This window comes from Mastigoproctus giganteus, chromosome 8, assembly GCF_048544385.1.
Source record: "Mastigoproctus giganteus isolate SK-2022 chromosome 8, ASM4854438v1, whole genome shotgun sequence".
Taxonomy (NCBI): domain Eukaryota; kingdom Metazoa; phylum Arthropoda; class Arachnida; order Uropygi; family Thelyphonidae; genus Mastigoproctus; species Mastigoproctus giganteus.
The window spans coordinates 207135810-207160163 of NC_143582.1; the positions used below are offsets into that span (position 1 = coordinate 207135810).

The window sequence follows — 24354 nt, forward strand, 5'->3', positions numbered from 1 at the left end:
TTTGGTACTTCAAAAAGTGCGTTGCCAACAATTAATCCTTGTTGTTTTCAAAACTCTAATAGTCTTTCTCCCCTTTTATTTTTTCTTTTCTTCCAAATCCAAATAGTCCTGCTTCTTCACATGCCCCTCGTCCTACCATTGCATTGAAATCACCCATTATGATTAGGTTTTCTTATCTTTTACTATACCTATTAGTTCATCCAGTTGTTCATACATGGTTTCTTTTTCATCATCATCACAGTTGCTTGTTGGCATACAGACTTGTATTATATTTAAATCCACTGGGTTTGCGGCCACTGTTGCCTTCAGCACTCTATCACTAAGATGATGGTGTTTGTTACTTTTTTCCGCCATTATTTTGTCAGCAGAGGCAGATATGCATCTAGGGGCAGCAAAGATGTTAATGCAATATAAATTTTAAAAATTTATCCTTTTTTTTTTATTGATTTTGAATATCTACTCTATCTGAAACTCTTTCAGCTGGTATTTTAAATTTTATATAAATACAACAATAGTAAAAATAAAAATATTGCTTGCAATATGGAAATATGAATGTTTATTTATTGATGAATACTTTTACTTTGTTTCAACCATAGACCAAACATGGCAGTAGTACTGACAATGAAAGCATTACCATGCACAGCAGTGGTAGGCTGTGTGAACAGAAATTAAAAGGTGATCCATATCAGTGCATTATGAATATTTCTGAGCAGTTAGTAAAGAGTGATCTTTGGAAAAGTATTGATCAGCAGATACAGAATACATCCCCAGTCTCACAGCAGTCACATCTAGAGTGTAAACAACCATTCCAGCTCTGTTTACTTGGGTAAATACTTAAAAATGTGTTACTGTTATCTTTTTATAGTTAAATCATAACTAGTATTATGCATGCCTACTCAGCCATTTTGATTTTTAAAATGTTTTACCAATTTTAACTAGTTATACAGGAGAAAAGGTGGGTAAATATAATTATTTTTTGTAAATATACCAGGCAAAAAATCCTAAAAATCTTTAATCTCTTTAGTTATTTCCAAAAGAAAGTTTCAACTAGTAACTGAAACAATGAAACAGTGAACAAAATTGTGATATTTGTTGTTTCTTTATTTTTCTATTTGCAGTTCTTTCTTATTTTACTGTTATATGCTGTGTTTATCAACTTATTGTAAATATGTAAGCATGTAATGTTAACTGTATTGATAATGAAGCAAATCAGCAATCATTAAAATGAGTGGACAAGGTTGAAACAGTAAAATCTGTTGCACATCCAATGTCAATGAGCATTTCTTTTGAAATACATATTTATGTCAACCAGGCTAGCCAGGTGGGTAAAGTGCCTGCCTGGCAACCCAAAGGTCACAGGTTTGAATCCTGTCTCGGGCTTGAATCAGAGTAAAATGCAAAAACTTTGGGAGGTGCATTATGGCCACAGAAGCCAATACGCCAACAACTAACAAAAAAAAAAAAAAAAAGAAAGAAATACGTATATATAAAAATAAATTCATTTGAATTGTTTTAACAGCATTGGAGCTGGATTACATTGTTGTAGTGGACCATGTAAAAAATCTAAAAAAATTAATCAGTGAACATTTTTATTTGGAAAAGTGGCAGATCACCATGCATATGTTGATGATACTTATATTTAGGTATTCCTTACCATATCATTATTGTTTAAATTTTAAACAGTTTTGGTTGTTTTTTTAGTTTAAAGTTGAAGTTTCAATCTTTAAGCTTTAAATTTTAAAAAATAAAAACAGTTAAGTATGGGAAAAGCTTTAATCATAAATGTAAATGGACCTGTGGTACTGGATTCCATGACTTAAAGAAGAAAATAATATAGTATATATCCAGTAATTAGAATTTTAATGACAAAGAATGAAGCTTTTGGTGCAAATGGACCCCTTCCTCAGCAAACGTTACAGATTATAACAGAATATGGACATTATAGATAAAATTTCAATAGATATAAGGATATGTTATAATCTGTATATTTGCTGAGGAAGGGGTCCATTTGCCCTGAAAGCTTCATTCTTTGTCATTAAAATTCTAATTACTAGATACAGCAGACTCTTGATTTACCAGGATCGGATTAACCGGGACACTTCAAGACTCCAAATTTAAAAAAAAAAAAAAAAAAAAAAAAAAAAAATCAACCAGAAATCATAAAATTCAAGTAATAACTAGAATAGGTATAAACAGATATTTTGCAAGTCGTAAATAAGCGAAAAGAAGTGGCATTATAAGTTGTCATTGGGAGATTATTACCTTGCAACCCCTTTCCGTTGCACTGCAAAAAGAAAAATTTTGTTTCGTTATTTATATCAGGGATGTAAATTTTTTTTATAGTGTGTATGTATATATATATATATATATATATATATATATATATATTTTTTTTTTGTTTGTTTAGAAATCGTGAAAATGATGGGTAAATGCAAAAGAGTTGCGCTTTCAGTTAAACAAAGACTTTAAATTATTCAAAAGTTTGAAAACGGTGCATCCGTTAATTAAATCTCCAATGAACCATTATAATGTTGGTTGACCAAACCATATGCCACACTGTAAAAAATAAAGGGAAGTATCGTATTGGGCACACGAGTAGTACGTGGTAAGTTTATCTATTGCCATATTTTTTACGTAGGTTGCTGAACATATTTCAATAGAGTATGTCCCCGATTTACGTAAATTTGTTTTCACTCAATTTTTTTTTAAATTTTAGGTTGTAAAATTTAAAACAACAAAAAAATAATAATAATAAGCAATCAATAACGATGATCACTGCACGCACAAATTGCACAAGTGAGATCGGAGTAACAAGCAAAAAAAAAAAAAAGGAAAGAAGAGAAGGTTCTTACAATTATTTATGGTTTTTTTTTTTATATGACTGAAGATTTCAGTGAAGGGGACACACATTTCACAATAATAATAAAGTAAAAACCCACAGAATTCCAGTTTTGGTATTATCGCAAATGCAATAAGATCAAGTTTACTACCCATTTATAATAGATTGCACTAACAGAAACACCCAATAAAACAGAAAGTGCAAATTGTTTTTATTGTTTTTTGTTGACCTCCAGAAATGTGCTTTAGTAAAATGTGAGCCCACGCAGGGTGATGATAGTGAGTTTTCGCCTTAATCCTGTGAAGTTCTTTTCAGAAAATTTAATTTTGACTGTTATCATGGTGCCGACTAAGAGAATAAGGGACAGCGCTACTAGTAAATCTACCAAGGAAAAGAAAGCGATCGATTTGGATCAGAAAATTAAACTAAGAATGTATGAAAATGGTCCAACATTAACAAGTATCACGCTGAATTTAGATTTGTCAATGAGGCATATGTTATTAGCCATTCCCGAGTTACGTAAAACTCGAGGAAGTAAGAAGTCCTGGAACGTATCTCTTATGTACATCGGGGACTTCTGTATTTTTGGATTAACCGGGAAATCGATTATCCAGGATTTGTTTTTTTACCCTCTATCCCGGAAAATCAAGAGTCTACTGTATATACTATATTATTTTCTTCTTTAAGCTTTAATCATTTTTATTCGTAAAATGCAAACATAATATTAACATGATCTGGTGTTGTGGCTGACAGACAACACCAGATTACGTTCAAAAAAGGTTTTTGAACTTTTGATATAGTGCTGGAAAGTTGAATCTTCAAATCTTATTCAGTGTTCGCACAATTCTTATACAGTAGAATTCCAATTATATCAAATATCAGTTAATACGTTTTGAAATGGTTTTTACATTTTTTTTTTTTTTTTTTCCCCCATAATTTTAATCAAAGAAGTTGACTCATTTAATATTTAGCCATTAGGAAACAAAACTAACAGTGAACATGTAAAATCTTGATTCCACATATATAAAGCATTTTGAATGAAGCAATTATGACAAAAATTTCACCTGTGTTGCCTCTCTATGGTACTAATCACACTGATATGTTGCATAAAAACTGCACCGTTGAAAAAGACAAAGCTACAGATTTACCATTATTAATAAAAATTTGTAGACATTTATTTCTTTTTCAGCAGAATTTTTATGCATCATATCAGCATGGTTAGTGTTAAATGTGACATGGATAATCTACCAAGGGTAGATTTTTCATGTAAACTATGATGTTTTATGTGTCTGTTGAAAAAGCAAATTTTTTTTTTTTTTTTTTTTTTTTCTTCACAGACATGGTCTGAGGAAAAAATCACGGATGAATGGCCACTTGGAATTATACAGCCGATTCACAAGAAGGGTGATAAACTACTTTGCTCTAACTATAGAAGGTTTTTTTTAAAAAAAACTTACAAGGTTTTTTTTTGGGAGTTATTTATAACAGACTAGCAGAATATTTAGAGAAAATCATTGGAAAATATCAGTGTGGTTTCAGACCCAATCACTCAACTGACCAGATTTTCATCTTGAGGCAGATATAGGAAAAAGCATTTCAGTACAATATACACTTATTTAACTTATATATAGATTACAAACAAGCTTTTAATTCCCTCAACAGAGAGAAAATGATAAATGATCTCCTTTTGGGCATACCTGCAAAGATTGTTAGGCTCATAAAAGCAACCCTGGCTGGCTCTAAAGCAGTGGTGAGAATTGACGATTTGACAACTCCCTTCAACATTAACACTGGTGTTAGACAAGGCAATGCACTCTCTACTATGTAATTTAACTTGGTTTTAGAAGTGGCTGTCAGAAAATTAGAAGTGACTCAACACATAGGCACAAAAACAGTGCAGGTCTGTGCATATGCTGATGATGTCACTATTATCAGTAGGACTAAAGGAGCACTGGAGGAAACAGTGGCCAGGCTGAATAGTGAAGCACAAAGAAGAGGACTTAGGATAAATGAAGCTAAGACAAAATATATGGCAGTTCGGAGAATGGTAGATAACATGGAAAATTTAAGAACCAGCAGCTTCTCATGTGAGCCTGTTCAGAATTTCACCTATCTAGGTTTGCAGGTAAACCGGTCCAACTCTATTACTAATAAAATTAAGTCCCATATCCTGAGTGGAAACAGATGTTTCTATGTACATGAAAAACTAATGAAGTTCAGAGTATTGAACAGACATTTAAAATTAAGAATATACAAAAGTCTCATTAGACCAGTTTTGACATACGGTTGTGAAGCTTGGACGTTAACGAGTAAAGATGAGCAGTTGTTGAGAGTGTTCGAGCATAGAATTTTACAAAACGTTTTTGGGCCAGTACAAGACATTGATGGATCCTGGAGGATCAGAGTGAATCATGAACATGACCATCTTATTCAGTGTGAGGACATCGTCAGATTTGTGGAGCCAGACTTGCTTAGTTGGGACATATTATAAGAATGGATGACAGCAGAATAACTAAGAGTATAATGAAATGGAAACCTACCAGTAGGAGGGCAAGAGGAAGAAGCCCATGAAAAAAATGGATGGATGACATAGAAGAGGACTTAATGATCATGAGAATAAGAAGTTGGAGAGGTTTGACTTCTAGGAGGGCTTATTGGTGGAATATCATTGAGAAGGCTAAGACCCACCCTTGGTAATAATGCCAGAAGAAGAATTATTATCTTTTAAGGTGATAACAATGCCTAATACCCTGCCAACGAGGCTCTAAAATGAGCAGAAACCCAGTTATGAGAATGACATTCATTTTAAATAAATAGCAATATATAATTAAAGGCTAATGTAAAACATCCTGAACTCAAATTGTATATGACACTTCCTGGCTATGCAGTTATTGTCTTTTTAAACCACCATTTTTAGCCATTTAGTTCAGTATATTTTACATCAGTGTTAGCTTTTAAATTAATTGATTAGGTGTTTTAGTGCATTTTGGTCTAATTTTATCCTCTTCCTTCAACTGTGACAAAGTTGAAATAAGAGTATAGGCACTCCCCTGACTTACGTAATGTGCACCTTATGTAAGTTTTTGCTGGCCAGTCCAGAGAAAAAAAAAAATATGGAAACATATTTTGCATCCTGTAGGAATAAATGGGGTAGTGTGAAAATATAATGCAAACCCAATATCACTTTTTTTTTTTTTTTTCCCTCTCTTTTTTAAATTCGTTCCAAGATCTCAGAAGTTGAAATTTTGCTATCTAACTAAGCTATTTAAACTCCCTAAAAGGTCATTTTTATAATAGAAATTGTATTAGTTTTATATAAATTTGTCAAATAAGCACAACACAAAAATCACTTTAAAGGATGTAAAACAAAACACGCTGCCAACATGTTTACAAACGCTACTATTGGCTGAGAGGAAGGGCTACACATTCATGCCAGAATGCACTTCACTTTCATCGTTATCATATGTTCTGTTATAAGAATCAGTTTTTGAATGCCTTTGTGATATTTTTATTAAGCACATTTGTTGGAGGTCACGTCCATAAAACAATTCACACTTTCAAGTTTATTGGGCTTTTCTGTTAATGAAATCTATTATAATAAACGGGTAGTAAACTTGATCTTATTGCATTTGCGATAATACCGATAACTGGAATTTTGTGGGTTTTTACATTATTATGATGAAATGTGTTTCCTCTTCAGTCATATAAAAAACAAATTTTTAGACGAAGAGTCTAAAAAATGCAAGTGGTGGCAGTGCTAGGAAACGAAACAAATTTGATTTAGAAATGAAGATGAAAATGATTAAGAAGTAAGAAGCAGGACAAAGTTTGTTATCTATTGCAAGGGAATTAGGTCTCGCTGCTACATCAGTGAATACTATTTTAAAGAACAGTAAGCATATAAAAGAACATGTTAATGGATCAATGCATTTAAGATCAACAGTGATCACAAAACAGTGTTCAGGTGCTATATCAAAGATGGAAAAGCTATTAATAATATGGATGGTAAATATCAGATTCAGAAACAAGTGCCCCTGAGTCTAATGGCCATTCAAGCAAAAGCAATAAGTATTTATGAAATTTTTTTTTATGAATACCTCAAACACAAGACGTATTAGAAGCTATAGTACTTAGTACCGCACATGGGTTGGAGGCATTGGGAAGATGAAAGAAGATATTTGTTGACATTAGACTTGAAACCCTGTAGACTGTAATTTTCAGGAAATATGTATCAAGGAAGGTTATTCCAGAAAATGGCAGTTGAATGAATAAACAAAGAAGATGAAAAGTTGGTTCTGTGAGTTTGAAGATGGACAGTAAATGGACATTGGCTGTTGGCGGCACATGTTCAGACCGTTTTGAAAGAGAGAGTGGGAATTATGGAAGTATCTGTAGAAAAGGCATGCAGCAGAAACAGTACATCTATGAGACAGAGTGGAGAGACTCTTTTAGAGATGAGTCATTAATTAACCTAACTGCCCTCTTTTGAATGGAATCTAGAAGCCTGAGAAAGGTTTTGGAAGCACCACCCCAGTTGTGGGAACAATATTCTATGGTAGAGTGGATTTGCAATTTAGACAGAGTGAACAGCTATTTGGAAGGAAAGTAATGCCGAGAGCAAAAGAGAAAACCAAGTTTATTAGATGCAGAGGAAGCAATATTTACATTGTGCTTGTGTCAAGAGAGATTAGAAGTCAGGGTAATCCCCAAAAGAGATATATCATCTCGCCTAGAAATCGGATCACCAAAGATAAGCATAGGAGCAGAAGAATCCTTTTTGCGAGATATAAGACAGGACTGAGTTTTAGAAGGTTTGAAATCAACTAAGTTGTCTTTGCCCCACTGGAGAATTACCTAGAGATCAGCATGTAAGGAATTGGTAACAGATATTCGAGAAGTTGAAGCTGATTAAGCAGGGCAAGGTTTCTCAAACTGGAAAGTGGAATGCAATGTGCTATCATCAGAAAAACTATGGATAGGATTTGTGGTCAATGGAAAAAGGTCATTAATATACAAGAGGAAAAGAGTGGGGGAAAGAACTGAACTGGGGGGGACACCAGCATTAATGGAGAAGTTAGAAGACAGAGAACCATCTACCATCATCCTCAGTGAGCAGTCAGAGAGAAAACTGGATAACCAGTTACAAAAAACAGTTGGCAAACCATAAGATGGAAGTTTGTTTAGAAGACCTTTAATGCCAAACATGATCGAAAGCCTTTGAGATATCAAGAGCAACTACCTGTGTTTCACCCAACCTTTCCATTGAATTTGTCCATAAATGGGTAACATAAGCCAGAATATCGCTAATGGATTGACACTGATGGAATCTATACTGGTGATCATTGATCAGATGGCAGGTTTCTAGATAGTTTAAGAGTTGGTGGTTAATTGATTTCTCCATTACTTTAGAAAGAGTAGAAGTAATTGCAGAAGGGAGGGATTTGTCACCATTTTTTCTCATATCCAGCATTTTTTTTCATTTGCTTATATCCAGCCAGTTGCTAAAAACAAATGTTTTTAGGAACTGGCTGGATATGAGCAAATTTCCAAGCAGAAGGAAAAACACTTTTGGAATAAGAAAGTGAAAAAAGGAGTAAGTTCGGGAGTGCAGGTTTTGAGAACAAGTGGAGAAATACCATCAGGACCTGGAGCTTTCTTAGCATCAAGATTCGTCAAAATCCTTCTGATATCCTTTTGATGGAAGACCACAGGAGGAATTGAATGGGGTGTGCTGGGAATAGTGGGAGGTAATCTACCAAAATCATTAATATATGAGTTGGAAGAAAAATGGGATGCTAGCAGGTCAGCTTTATCCTTGGCTGAAGTGACAATAGAACAATCAGGTTTTGAAGAGGTAGGAGCAGAGATGGGCATAAGTTGCAGCCAATAGCTTTGGTAAGAGACCAGAACGTTCTGCTACCATTAGAACAAGAAGCAAGTTTTCTACTCTTAGCCTGTTCAAAATCTTGTTTGGACTGATTAATAACTGATTTACAATTGTTGAGAGCTCTGGTGTACTCAGAAAATTAAACTGAAGAATTGGAAACAAGCCAATTATGATATGCAACATTCTTCTCTTGTACAGCATTAGCACATTTATTGGAAAACCAAGGTTTAGATAAAGGATGGTTTTAAGGTTGAATGTGGAATAAAGGATTCCATTCCTACAAGAATAATTTCACTGACTTGATCTGAGCAAATGTCGACATCAGCAACCTTGAAACAGTAATCCGATGAACGAAAAGAAGAAAAGAAATCTCGCAGGTCATCCCATTTTGCATTCTTGTAATGCCAAACAACACAAGGTTGAGAATAGCCATGAGATAAAGACTCCATTGTAGAAGAGACAATCACCAAGTCGTGATCTGAGGTGCCTAAAGGACCACTCACTTCGACTGTGTACTTAGAAGGGTTGTTTGTGAGAAAAAGATGGTGTGTTGGCTGTATGGTTAGGATTGTCTGGTATTCTGGTAGGTAAATGAACAATCTGTGCGAGGTCATTAGTAATTGCAAAAGCCTCAGCATCTTGACCAGCTGGGTCTGTGTGACTAGAAAACAGAAGCCATCTAGAGTTGTTAACATTAAAATCACCAAGGAAAATTACCTCACTGTTAAGAAAAAGGTTGAACTGGAGAAAGTCAAGTTTCAAAGAGTTCCAAGTGATTAGTGGAGTTGGGAGAATGGTAGAGACAACAGACGAATTTGACAGAATGAGGTAGAGAGATTTTAAGCCAGAGAAGATTGAAAAGAGGATCGCATATTACCAATCTCTGACAGTGAATACTGGAATGCACATAGGCACAAGTACCACCTTTGAGGCAAAAGGAATCATACAACAAATAATTTGGGCAACTGAGATGAGCAGTGGTTGAATTAACTGATAACTGAGATTCTGTCAGAAAAAGTACATGGGGCTTGGCAGACTCTAAGTGGAAATGGACATCATTGAGATTAGAACTGAGACCACTATATTTGTGAAATGAACTAGGAAGTGTTTGGTAGGTTTAGATGTTTTCACAGATAAGTTTGCTCTATTAGTTTGATAATGCATTGTATATTGAATAGTAAGAAAAAGCATGAAGTAATGAAATTTTTGGATATGGCATACACATGGTAAGACTAGAGCCCAGAGAGTTACCACTAGGTTTAGTCTGGTGTACTAACTAGTGGCCGGCCTGCAAATACCGTTTTAGAGCTATACCCTCGAAATGTAAGTAATTTTGGATCTCACCATGGTGTTCATCATAACCTCAAAAGACATTAATCATACTGCATGATGGAAGAGATCAGGGAGGGTTGACAGGAACTTAGCTGTGGAGACTAAACATGGGTTTCACCTCTTCAAGCCTCCAATAAGCAAAGTGGTGATATTGCACCAGTTCATGAGGATCATATACTACCTAGTATTGCCTGGTAACATAGAGGGGCGGCATTCCTCCGTGTGGTGTGGGCGCCACACCTCGACCCCTGCTTATGTTGGTTCACATCTGGGTAGTCACCCAGGTGTGAACTATAAACTCCATGCACAAACAAGGGGTTTATTCCCATCGTCGTGAAGGTGCAAGCAGAGGATTTGGCTGTCACAGACCGTCTGGATAGTCCAGACGGTCTGTGACAGCCAAATTCTCTGAATTGGGTCCACTTGACTTGACTGTCACCTGAATATCAGTTCCATCAGCATTTTAGACTCCCAGGTAGCAAGCACAGCTTATCTGGCATGTCTGTGAGATCCTCAAGGGCCCAAGGATCATGTTAAGGAGATATGAAGATACAGTGAATTCCAAGCCAAGTTTGTGGCAAGCAACAGGTGGTTTAATAGATTGAAGCATCACGCTGGTTTAAATTAAAATTTTTGTAATTTTGCGCTTTGCACACTTTTGAAATTTTTCCTGCACATGAGATAAAAAAAAAATGGAATAAATAATACAATTTACATGTTCATCAAATGTTTCTGTTTTGCTTCAATCAAATTCAGTGCTTATAGTTGCGAGTGCTACATTAGCCTTTAGGGAAATTCCGACTTGTGTAGAGTTCTGCGGAATGCAACCCTTATGTAAGTTAGGGAGTGGCTGTACTTTGTTACCAAATAGTTCCCACACATTTTAAATAGTATTGAGATCAGATGAATATGGGGGCCAGGGAAGATGGTGGAAATCTGTATCACATTCTCTGAACTATTCTTACACGATTCTGGCACAATGCATTGTTGCATTGTCATCCGTAAAGTGGTTATCACTTTTGGGATAAAAGTGTAACATTGCAGGGTGCAGTAGATCTGATACAAAATTCAGGTACTCCCTAGATGATATATGACCTTCTGCCAATATCAGTGCACCCAGTCTGTGCCAACAACATTCCCCATACCATGATACCACCTCCAGATGCTTGGGTTGTTGTGACAGGGCAAGCAAGGTCCATCGCTTCGTGAAGTTCTCACCACACTCTCTACCTACCATCAGTCCAAAATACAGTGTATCATGATTTGTATGACCACATAACTTTCTTCCATTGTTCCACTGTCCAATTACAGTGTTCTCAGCACCACAATATTTTCTGTTTTTCTCTGAAACAAGTGGCTTCCGAATAGGCAGGCCAATACGCAATTTCTTCAGTTGCCTTTATATGGTACAAGTTGAAGTGGATATTATTTGCTGTAGACTGGATATCCAATTTTTCCGCAGTCCTCCTTAAAGTACGATGGCTTCACTCTTGAAGTATTTTTTTTTCTGCCATATTTATGCCTTCGAGATGTGGAAGAACCTATTGCTTTCTGGTCATTAAAAACTTTTGAGATGGATACTTTTTAGAAAACCAGTTGTTTTTCATTTCTTGAATTGTAGCTAAACTTGAATTTCTGCTAAACCTGCACCCATAATAAGATTTTTTCAGAGTCTGATAGACTACACATTTTCTCCATTCTGGCTTCAGATTACTGCAGTTGAAGAGCCTATGCAGTCTTTGTACTTGGCAAGGCAATATGTCATCACCCCACATTACAGTTTTCTTTTCATCTATTTGTATTTCTCCTGTCTGTAACTGTCTTAATACAAATGTCTTAATTTTTTTGCCCAGTGTGTGTGTATATTCTGAGTGTGTATCAATGCGAAAGCATTTCAGTAGAATGCCTTAAATCAATTTTATGTGGTATGATAGTCTGGATTTATTTTGAATATTATCTACTAAGATGACAAACTACATACCATCTCCTTTAAGTTTGTTAAAAATATAATTATTTATTTTGATTTTGCAGAAAAAATTATAAAAAAAATAGTTTAACGTCATAGGAATAATTATAACAAAAATAATTAATTATATTCAGTTGCACTTTATTTGAAATAACTAACTAATTAAGTTTCATGTAATTTCTAGACGGGCTCATAGAAGAAAGAAAAAAAATAAACGTGAAGGAGCTAATAGTGTTGAAGACGATGATTCTATACCAATTGTAAAAGCTGATTGCCCATTGCAAGAATGGCATGATCATTCCACAGTGGAGTTATCTGTGGATGAACAGAATGATTTATTATGTAAAAATAGCACCTCAACTTGATAGTTGTAGAATATAGGCATATTTTTTTTTGTCCTAATATTTTTTCGTGTAAAATATTTTTATATTTCCATACAACTGTCATTATTTAGGCAAACTCCTTATTGATACAATTAGTTTAGTATTTACAAAAATAGATTATTTATTTATTTATTTATTTATTTTACCAGTAGAACTTATCAGTGTTTTACAAAAGTTATTACAAATTATACACTTGCCTATTTATTGAAAACATAAGTAATAATTGCCGAACCCACCTTTTATACAATTTTCATTGATGCATTTAAAATCACGCCATAGATCTCTATTGATCAAATATAACATCCTTTTATGAACTAACAAATGCATCTTACCTGTGATAAATAAGTAAAAGACTTAATCTTGCTCAGTATGTACTTTTTTTAAGCATCTCTTCTGTATGACAAAATATGGAATATTTTATAACTTTTTACTTACAGTTATTGCTAAAAGAAACACCTAATTTCACCTAATTCCAAATTTGGAGTTAATATTTATGTTTTTAGAATTATTGTAATAAGTATTTATTACACTGCATAGCAAATTCTTCAGCAAAGTACTACATAATTTGCTGAAAAATTTGCATTTTATCTGTTTTTAAATTGCATTTTATCTGTTTAGACAGTGTTGAAGCTCTGTAATGCCTAACAAGTTTTAAAATAGAACTAATGAGGTTTACTTAATAATAATAATAATAATAGTAATCATCATTAAACAAGGTAATATTACAATTACCTAGAAGAAGGGGATGAGTTAGATCCCCAAAACAGAGGACAGGTGGAGTAATGATGGGCCTATTTTTATGTTGTTTAACAATATTGTTTGAAATAAATTATCTTTGCCAAGATATCATATAACTCCACCCCTTCCCCAACATGCTGTCAATTTGGTTTTTCAGGCTGTAAACAAGCTATAAAGGGATGGTGGTGTCCTATAATTTCAGTGGTCACAATTTTGTTTCATGGTGGCAATTCAAAATTAGTCCACATTTCTCCAATAAGACAGTGTAGTGATTGTAAAGTTGGTTTGCATTGACCAAACCAAACTAAAACAAAAGTTATTAGAAGGGTGACACACAGTAATTATATCCTTTCCCTTTGGACAGTACACAGAAAACTTTGCTACAAATCTATTAGATAATTTGCTAGAATTTCATGAACATACACAGTATCATATGATGTTTTGTTTGAGATAATTAAAAAATTGTCACTTGATGGCAATGCACATGTTAGACAGACAACTTGTGTGATCGAAACCCGCTAATATTAGCGGGTCTCGATCACACAAGTTGTCTGTCCAACATGTCTATGAAAGTTTCGAGACAAAGATTCCAATAATGTTTTTATACAATGTTGATGGCAATGCACATGAAACATTTCCAAAGCATCATTGAATTCTTTACAAAAGCTTCATGAGATGATCCCTGTGCACTTAGAATTTAAAATACTTTCAATTCAGAAGTCATTAAGAAACAAATCTGGAAATTTGAAGAGGTCAGGTACAGTTCAGGTTACTACTGAAAAGGCATTTGATTTGCTATTTATCACTCATTTGGAGAGGTCTAAATTTGAATCAAGTAAGAGTGAAAATTATTACAGATCTTTTCATTCAAGGGTATAGTTAGTACTTTTCTCAGGTGGAAGGTATTGGGTTACTTCCCCTCACTCCACGACTGTTGTTCAAAGGGTTTTTCAGTCTACACCACATGAAAACAGGACACGAACATACATCTACAGACAACGCACAATTGGGGGGGGGGGGGGGGTGTAAAAATTGGTACATTGTAATCAAAATAGTTGATCAGTCTTCTGCTGTCCTATTTTTCCTGTTTTAATTTTCAAATTTTGGTTCTAATCAGTTCAATATAATATTAATTTAGATTAATACAGCTAAATGTCTACCTTGTTGCATAGTTTTTTTTTTTTTTTTTTTTTTTTTTGAACATTCATTTGTTATGTCTTACATTTTTAGTTATAGCATCCTATTTTTAACTGTAAGACTGGTAGAAGCATTGTTTATGCACCAAGATAACGAGTGCTATAACCAAAGTAGTCAATGTCCCTCCCCAATTTTTGGCATTATGCTTTTGGAAACTTTTGACAGTGTGATTTTGAAAATGTAAGTAATATTCTGATTGTCAGATTGCACTAAGTGTCTTAAGATTGTTTAGTTCTTATTAATCCATATGTCGATGTAATGTTGCAATTTGTTGGTCTTCCACATCTATGGAGTTAACTACCAAGTTAACTGTTCTTCGAACCCTTCTTCATACATATCACTGTTGGTATTACAGTATACAAGCCTATTGTTTCATTTGAAAGATATCATTTAGATTGATTATTTGCTTATGTGTTTATGTCAAAGGAAGTTGCACAAGTTACATTTCTCCCCTCTAATGATTGTCATTAATTTTCTTCTTTCTTTTTCCATGGTACTGTACCTCCCCCCCCCCCCCCCACTGCCAATTTTGTGTCTCAGTGAATGACGGCTTCTAAACTTTGTGTGGGACCTTAACATTTCAGTTCTCATTAGTGATCTCATCTTATCAGAATATTAATGAACCTTTTATGGCTTGAATTTTTATTTTTTAACAAGACATAAGTTAGAAGCTCTTATATGAAGGGAAACATCAGAAAAATAAATCAAAAACTTTACTATTGCTAATTCACAGTATTTATTGTCATCCAGTCCTAGACGTCCTTGCAGGTCATTCTACAGTTTGAAACAGGCATATAAATTTTAATACGGCACTTTGGTTATTATATATCTTTGTTTTTCATTACTTGCTTAAAATAAATAAATATCAGTTTGTTATCACCCCTTAGAAAGAAATTACATTGTCTGGTAAGAGTGACCTCTGGCTGGTTGACAAATAGCCAGACATGAGGCTTACATAGAAATTAATATTACAAAAATAAATAACATTGCAAAACTAACATATTTTGCAAAATTTACAATCTGAATTTATAACATATACATGTACCACTAATGGATGAAAATTGGTACTTTTTTTATTACAGAAAGGGCAACAAATCAAAACAGTAAGGTAGCTTACAGAAAGTAGGCAGCAAATGAAAATAGTAAATTAAGTACAGTTTGGCCTGTACCAGTTATTGTTGAAGAACCTTAGCAACAACAATAGAATGATAGTCTTTACCACTTCCAAACAGTTTGAGTAAAGCCATGCTAAATATCAGTTTATTAGATTACATGAAAATTTTAACTTATAGTTATAAGTTAAAATTTTTATAATTTTAATTTTATAATAAATAATTTTATTATTTATTATAAAATTATTTTAAAATTAATAAATAATTTTATAATTTTAACTTATAACTTTTAACTAATATTTAAATAATATGCATAATTCAAATACAAAGAATGTTTGAATGACAGTCATATTTTTTATTTATGTGTGGTAAACCCCAGAAAAGTGGCTTCCTTCATTCACTTAAAGCAGAACCTTTGATGTGTGCACCAAAATTTGCACCTTGAATTTGGCCCATATTCAGTTTTACTTATGTGCATACAATTCACATCTGGCTCTTTTGGGTGTAAACTCTGGCCAGTGCTCACTCTAATTCTACAACCTAATATCACTGCTGAAGAAAAAAATTGTCCTTTCCTCTTCTTTCTTTTTTAGTGAGTGAAGATGTGGAAAGGGATGAACCTTGCTTTGGTCTTTATTTATTTAATTTTTATTTTTTATTTATTTATTTTTTTTTTTTTTGCATTTTCAAAAATGATTCGACTGTTGAGGATCCTGCTCAGATAGCAAACAAACTGAATGAGTATTTTGCATCTACATTCACATATGAGAAGTTATTAAGGATTGAAAATGCCAGAAGGTTATCAAATTGTAGCAGGGTGCTTAATTATTTTGTAATAACTGAGAGCAAAGTGGAGAAGAAATTGTTGAAGTTAAAGATAAGAAAGGCACCTGGGGTGGATGAGATCTATCCAGTTATATTAAAGGAGGCAGAAAAGGAACTAAGCAAACCCTTAGCCATAATTATGAGAGCATCTTTGGACTTGGGAAAGTCCCCACAGACTGGAGATGTGCAAATGTATCCCCAATTCACAAAGGGGAATCGAAGGGTTACAAGAGTAATTACAGACCAGTTAGTTTAACTTCTGTTCCGGGTAAAATAATGGAGTCGCTGCTTAAAGATGCATTGCAGGATCATCTAGACAAGACTGCAGCAATAATTCAGACACAGCATGGGTATGTTAAGGGAAAGTCTTGTCTGACAAATTTGATTGCATATTATGATGTGGTTACAAAGGAACCAAATGCAAAAAATAATTTTGATATCATATACTTGGATTTCAGGAAAGCTTTTGACACTGTTGCACATGGAAGACTACTGTACAAATTGGAGCAGAATGGTATTAAGGGTAAGTTGCTACAATGGATAAAAGGATGGTTGAGTGGGAGAAGGCACTGCTGTTTTGTATATTTATCAATTGATATTGATGAAGGTATATCAGGCTTAGTGTCGAAGTTTGCAGATGATACAAAGGTTGGCAGGGTTGTTAATGGCAGTGTGCTACTGCAACAGGATCTAGAAAATTTGGGAAGATGGGCTGAGAAGTGGCAACTGAAGTTTAACACTGACAAATGCAAAGTACTGCATATGGGTAGAAGTAACCCCAGAGGAACGTACCAACTGTGTGGTACATTCCTCTGAAATCCACCGATGAGAAATAGTGATATTTCCAGAACAGGAAGGTGAATGGAAGAGGAGGGCGCAGTACTAGGTACCCTAATAGTGGATGCATTTTGGTTCCGGTTTTTTTACTGTTACTTCTGTCACTGTTACTTCTCCCAGGCAACATTTAGGCTGATTAATTGCTTATGTGTTAATTGCTATGTTACAAGAGTTGTAGTCTTAAAAGTTGTAGCTATTTCCTTTTACATTAATATTTTTTTTCTTTGTTCTTTCATTTCCATTGAGTTTTACATCAGTTTTCAGTACTTTCCAGGGACAATGTAATCATTGACTTCATAATTAAAAATTCTGAATAGAACTATTGAGAAAGCAAGTAATAAGCAGATGCTCAATTCAACCTACATTTTGAACAAGTACCAAAAATTGCTACTTATTTTGTTTAATTTTATGCAAGTATTTTAATGTAATAAGTATTTGTTTGATTGGGGTGAGAGACAGAGAGAAAAATATTGAAATGTGTGGCTGTATCACACACTTCTTGAAGGTAGAGTATAAAAGACCCTGTGAAACTATTCAAACTACAAATTTTAAAGAATAAATAATAATGTTACTATGAATATAGTTCTATCTTTACTGTGTTTACAGAATTATTGACTGAAGGGGGATGATTATGAAAAATTCTTATAAGGCCAAATTGCATGTCATATTAAGCTGCAGTGTGCCACCAGCATAGGTCATAAACCTGTGTAACTCAATGAAATTCTTAGAAAGCACAGTACTGAAAATAGTATATGCAGCCATTGACTTACGTTGCCTCAGAGTTAACTGGTGAATGATGAATGTTTCACCTTGAATTAGTATAGATGAATAATCGATACTAATTAAAGATAAACAAATGAAAGCTATATTTGATGAGGCTGGTATGATTATTGCCAGAACCTGCAGAAGTTAATAATGAACAGTCTATTCCTAGAATTCAAGGGTCAACCAGCATTACTTCTTGAAAGAATTTCTGCACTAGATTAAAATAGCAAAATTATTTTGAAAAGAAGACATTTTGCCTTAATTTTCTTCTCAAAAATAGCAGTGGGAAAATTACTTGGGAAAAGTTATGCAAATAAATATGGTAACTATTAGTTTAGAAACTAGTATATGGTGAAATTATTTGTTAAATGTTTAATATCTAACGTTTTTTTTTATTTTTCTTTATATATATATAAAGAAATGGATACTACAAAGTATTCTTACTGAGAGAGAGAAGTAAAAACAAAATTATCCTAAAGAAAAACAGTTATTTTTTCCATGCTAAATGGCATTACCATTCAGCAGGATTGAGAGAGAGATCTTTACTCTTTTTTTCTTGGGCACCATAGGACACAATAGGACATAAATTTCAAGTAGAGAGAGATAATTGCAGTAAATTATACAGAAAATTGTACTAATATTAAATTGGATATGTATACTGTAATTTTTTTTTTCCTCCATATAGTTAGTGTTTTTCACTCAGGAGGAAGCAACTACACTAAATTTTCAAATCCTGGTAGGAAAATTTACACAGGAAAGGTATTTGCTAAAACATTAATAAATGCGATGAGAGGATATTCTAGCAGCTAAACCTTGCTGAATGGTAAATGCATCTTTTCTTCTGTCTTTCTTTCTTTTTTAATTGCTGGTTCAGAAAACCAAATTAGAAATTTATATAATTTAATTTTATGATCATATATATGTAGTTCATTGCTATTTAACAATTTAAAGCTTAAGTGCCAAATATTTAATTTGAACAAAGCATTGCTACTATAATATGATTTTATGAATTACCTTGGTTTTTTATTTTTGTTCTCCTTTAAATGTAGTTTTGTCAATTGCTGATTTTTTTTTTTTTTTAAACACTGATTTCATATCATGGAATTAAAAGATAATTGGCAGCTACCACATTTCATGATTCATATCTCATAGTATTTAGTAAGATTTCACCTTAAAATATTGAATTCATTCTTGCTACATAAATCCACCCTGCATATAATAATACATATCTAAATGCAAAAAATAAGGAAAAAAACTTATTAAATTCATTCTCACTACATAGCATGGCCCTGTGCACATAATATGTATAGTGACATATATATATCTATAATGTAACAGTCAGTATAACACTTGGACCAAAAGTAGCATTAATTTATCCATTGGGAACGAGTGAAAAACAGTATAAAATGTTTTCTGTTCTAGTCAAACAAGTTGCTATAGAATACTCTGGCACCATTCATGTGTTCTAATTGCATACTTGTACATTTATTACATTTTTTTGTTTCCCTTGTTATACTATTCCTATTAACATTCCTAATGGAATTTACTGTCTGTGTGATTAGTTATTGATAATTAGTGACATACTTAATTATAACATCAGATTTTAATAATGCTATCATTAAGTAAAACATGCATTTACATTTTGTGGTTTTCTATTTGTGTGATTGATGGGTTGTACCTTTATGGTAAGTAATTCAGTTGAAGTGTCCTATAATAAGTTTTTATTTATTACTATAGGGATGTTTAGTTCTGTATTTTTTTTGAAAATCTGTTCATAATAAATTTTGGTGTAGTGAGAATTGGGTATGTCAATCTTATCCAGTTTTCCGCAAATTAGTATTACATAAATTGATATTATTTAATTAATGTAATACAAAATCAATGCTGAAGTTAACCTGAACTCTTAAGAAACCATAGATGACGAATAGGGTTTTCATGGTGGATACAGCTACACATTGGAAACACAGTCGCGTTTCCTATGTACATCCTACAATTGCGAGGGTCCCATCAGTGGTGAATTACTGAGATTATACTGTATTTTACCCATATAAATTAATAACTGTTGAGAATTATAAAATAAGCATAAAGTGTTATTGTTTATTTGAAAATTCAGCAGTGCATAGGTATCACTTTTACCTTTTCATTTAAGATTTCTGTAATTTTTAATACTCTTTAATTTTTAATACAAAAATTAACTATGTAAGACTTTCTTGAAAGACATCCAGGTCAAGCGACAAGAGAAAACTTGTAACTCGGAATGACTCCTACATGTGCCATAATAAGCAATTATGTATAATAATTATAGTGGAGAAATACAGTCCATCCCATGAAAAATTGATTTCATAGAATACACTGTAATTGATCAAGTACAGATCAAACCTATGCAAACTGGAGTTGTGACTTTATGCAGAATGAATATGAAATAGTTCTTAAGATTGACTTTTCTGTTACTTGGAAAGATTTTTCATTTAATAGGAAACTGTTTGAAATTACCTCTAGTATGCGTATTTGTGGACTTGGTTGATATACTGTTGTATGTATTGCATTTTAGATTACTATATGTGGGCACTATTTATATGACTTTTTAAGTGATAATAAAAAATGCAAAATTCAAAAGGGAGAGTGTGTTCTTTTTTTTTTTTTTTTTAACATTACAGCAGCCCATCCCTTACTGTACAGTATTACCATGTCCTGCTGTATTTAAGGAATGGTGTTTTTCACCTTTAAAAGCAAACTGTTCTTTACTAATATGAGCTTTGTTATTCCAATGACAGATTTAAAAATGTATTGAAACCAAACACTTACTATGCATTTTGTTTGAAGTGCTTTGTATAGAGACTAGAATACCTGTGCTGAATATTTCACCATAACTGTTTCAGAGAAGAAGTAAAGATTAATATCAAAGTAATTACAAAAGCCTCTTCCTCAGCTCCCTTTTCTGTTAGCTAAGGTGTTAATGGGACGGACTCAGGTAATAAAGTGACTAAAAATGCAATTTGATAATTGTTGTTGACCATGGACATTTCTTGTTGCGTGATCTACAATTTGCTATTGTTTAAGTCTAATTTTATTTTGCTCACCAGTTTCGTTAGCCACTCTATTTGCAAATCATGCTCACTTCATCTGGCTTGCAACCCTTCGGCTGTTTGCTTTACTTTTAGCTACTTTTCTTCTCATTTCAGTTGCTTTTCATCACTCTTTTTATGTTTCTTTCATTCTTGAGCTTGTTGGCGATATCTTTGTGAAGCAATTTCTCTTGGCATTTTCTGTTTTCTAAAAATTAAAAAAATAACATAACAGAAAATCTGAAACTCGATCGGAAAGTTGTTTTGGAAAATTTTACTGCTAAATAAAACCTGTTGCAAAAGGAATCGTGTCAAAAGTACCTGTGGCAAATATTTCACTAAAACTGTTCCAGAGAAGTAAATATTAATATTGGAGTAATTACTAAAACCTTTCCCTCAGTTTCCTTCGCTGATAGCTAAGATGTCAGTGGGAAGGGCTCAGGTAAATATGCAATTTGATAATTTTTTACATGTATGACTAATCGTCCTTTGAAAAAATTACAATTATTGCAAAAAAATTATCTGGATCTGGAAACTGACAAAGTTGTTGATAAGCAAATACAACTTTGTCAAAAATCTGACCTTGAGATTTGCTGATTGTGATGACAAAAGCTAAGAAATTCTTCTCTTTGGAGTAAATGACAAGTTAGTTTCATTGGGGACACCTCCGTAGCCAGGTGGGCAGGAGCAGCAGTGCATAGCACACGCTTCTAGATTAGACCAGGGTTCGAGCCCGTAACTACCAAATATGGAGGATGCGGAAAGGTCAGGTAATGACTACCGCATATCCCCGGAGCAATATGGCCTTAGTTGCTAATGCTCCTAAAAATCAAATAACAACAACAGTTTCATTGGGAGCTAAGTCAATTCTCAGGATTTGAAAATCAGTCTGAAAATTAAGCATTTATAGCCAATCAATTTTGTAGAAAAGGTTTTCTGACTAACTTTTGTACAAGTAACTCTTTAATGTTTTTTCAAATGTATTTATTTTGTCTTTATAAAACATTGTTTTGTAAAAGTTGGCTCTGCAGCTTGGATATCTGCATTCAGAACTCAAAGTTGACCAGAGTGCACTGGAAAACCTGTTCTGCTTCATGATATGCATCATTAATATTGTTCTGATTCATAAAAAATTTATTGAATGATTAACAAACCATTTTTGTCTGTTAATTGTCTACATTAAAATTATTGCCTCTTAATTCCCACAGATAGAAATGAAACATTACATTTAAAAAGATATTTTTGGACTATTGAAGTGTTTATGTTGCTATATTAATACTTTTGCATGTTCAGAGTGGATTAGAGACTCATACCATGGTTACAAATTGATGTCTATATATTCAAGAAGAGGAAGAAAAACATAAGGAAACTTTCTTTTTTAGATTTTGTTGCAGAAGGAAACAGTTTAATTATATTTTAGATGAAAGTTTATCAGATAAGTGGGCATTTATTAGTCCCAGAAGATTTATAGATATAACAAAACAAAATATGCAAATATTATATATTTCTTAGCTAATAAATAATATTAGTTAAGAAATATACATCATGGTTTGAATGCTTCCTCTGGTGTGATTTCAAAAATTTTTAATTGGGTATAAATAGTATAACACACTTCAGCAATCAAATCACATTAAAAACTAAATACATACTACTGGCACTAATAATACAGGTAACCCTTGTATAACACAGTAGTTAAGTTCCTATAAAATCTCATGTAGTGAGAAACCATGTTATACGGGACTAAGAACTAGTACAAAAAGGTGGGGTACGTTCCAGAAGCCAACAAAAATACACCATTTTTATTAAAACTAGTAATAACTGAACAAACGTCTTACAAACTGTGATACGTGTATGTCAGATAATGTACCTTCATTTAATTTTCTTCCTCTTCCTCACTGCTAAGCACAATTAGACAATGTTTTCTCTGTTGCAGATTATCTTCACCTTTTGAACTTTCTTCCGCAGCATCAAGATTTCATGCATCTTTTGCTGTATTTAAAAAATCAGTAATCTGGATTTGTTTGCTTTTGCTTGATAAATCTTTGGAAATTTCAGGGTATGTAGCTAAGCATGTTTGAAGCTCCCTTTTGAACTTTATGCTCTTTTCAGTAGAAGGATCTGCATTCAAAAAATTAAATTCTAATTGCTCAGCTAAGTTTACGCCTTCCTGTATGCTTTTTAGTGTAAAATTTGGAACTTCAGAATTTTCATCTCTGTTATCACCTCAATTGATTTGATTTACCTCCGGTGCCATTTCCACCAAAACTGTTTTGCCATCTTCTTTCTACCAGTAATTCTTGAATGTTTTTGACCATATTTCTTGAATGAACTAACTCTGGTCGTACATTTTGCCAATGCACATTTAATGGTGACAGTTTTACTTCTTTGAGCGATAAAGCAATGATTCCAAAACAGTCCACAATTAAAAAATGGTTCCATGTCTCCATCACTTCAATAAATTTGGAATCATTTTTTTTTCCAAAATCCATTGTAGCAATTTTCTTTTTTTTTTATTTACACCTTTCATTTTATGAGGATTAGAGGATCTATAAACTAGTACAAGTGTTATCATATAATCTTCTGATATGTTACTGCACATAAGTAATGTTACACGATCTTTTGATGCCTTAAAACCTTGCGCACTTTTCTCTATTTTGAAATGTTCTGTTGTGCATTTTTTTTCCATCAAAGACATGTCTCATTGGCATTGAAAACTCGCCGTCCTGCCCACAGTGGGTGGAAAAGACCTGAGTCCGAATCCCGTCACTTATGGGAAGAATTTTTATGGGTCTTTTTCACGTGAGTGAGTCAGTCTTGGGCGAGGGTAGAATGGTTCCCCCCCCCCAAACGGTTTTTCATCCAGCCAGGAAATCGACCTCAGAACACACGCAATTTACAGACATACACAGAGCAAAATGGCCTTAGTCACCGATGCTCCTAAAACCCAATAACCGGTTTTTAATTCGCTCAATCCAACCTTTACTGCAACAAACTCCAGGTTAACAGATTCTCCAGTTTCTTCTAAATGGTTATAAATTTGTAGTGCCTTTTGTTTAATTACATTTCTGTCTAATGGGGGATTTTTTTTTAACTGCTGTTGTCAATCCAAATACTGATTGCTTTTTCCATTTTCTGAATTATTGGCGCTTGGGAAAGAGCTGTCATAGGTTCCCAAATGAAAGATCCTGCAGCAACAGCAGTTTTAATTTTCTGTTCATTTTTCTTTATGGTCTGGATTGTTGATTCTCTTAAATTTTAAACTTTTTTCAACGTATGATACCTTTTTCTCTTTTTTTAAGACAATCTAAATCAGAGGTTCCCAAATTTTCTCAGTTCATGGCACTCTTAGTGTCCCAGTAATTTTTTCACGGCACCCCTAGGCCAAAAGAAATACCTAACAGTGGTTTT

At 33.4% G+C, this 24354-nt stretch overlaps 1 protein-coding gene across 1 annotated transcript in view; it reads left to right on the forward strand.

Annotated features, from left to right (window-relative positions):
- LOC150082228 (electroneutral sodium bicarbonate exchanger 1-like) overlaps positions 1-12389 on the forward strand; it is a 313808-nt gene extending 301419 nt beyond the window's left edge. The window contains exons 22-23 of the mRNA XM_090380066.1: positions 597-826; positions 12209-12389. Coding sequence (XP_090236192.1) covers positions 597-826; positions 12209-12389 — 411 coding nt within the window. The remainder of the gene's footprint in view (positions 1-596; positions 827-12208) is intronic.
- The last annotated feature ends 11965 nt before the right edge of the window (positions 12390-24354 follow it).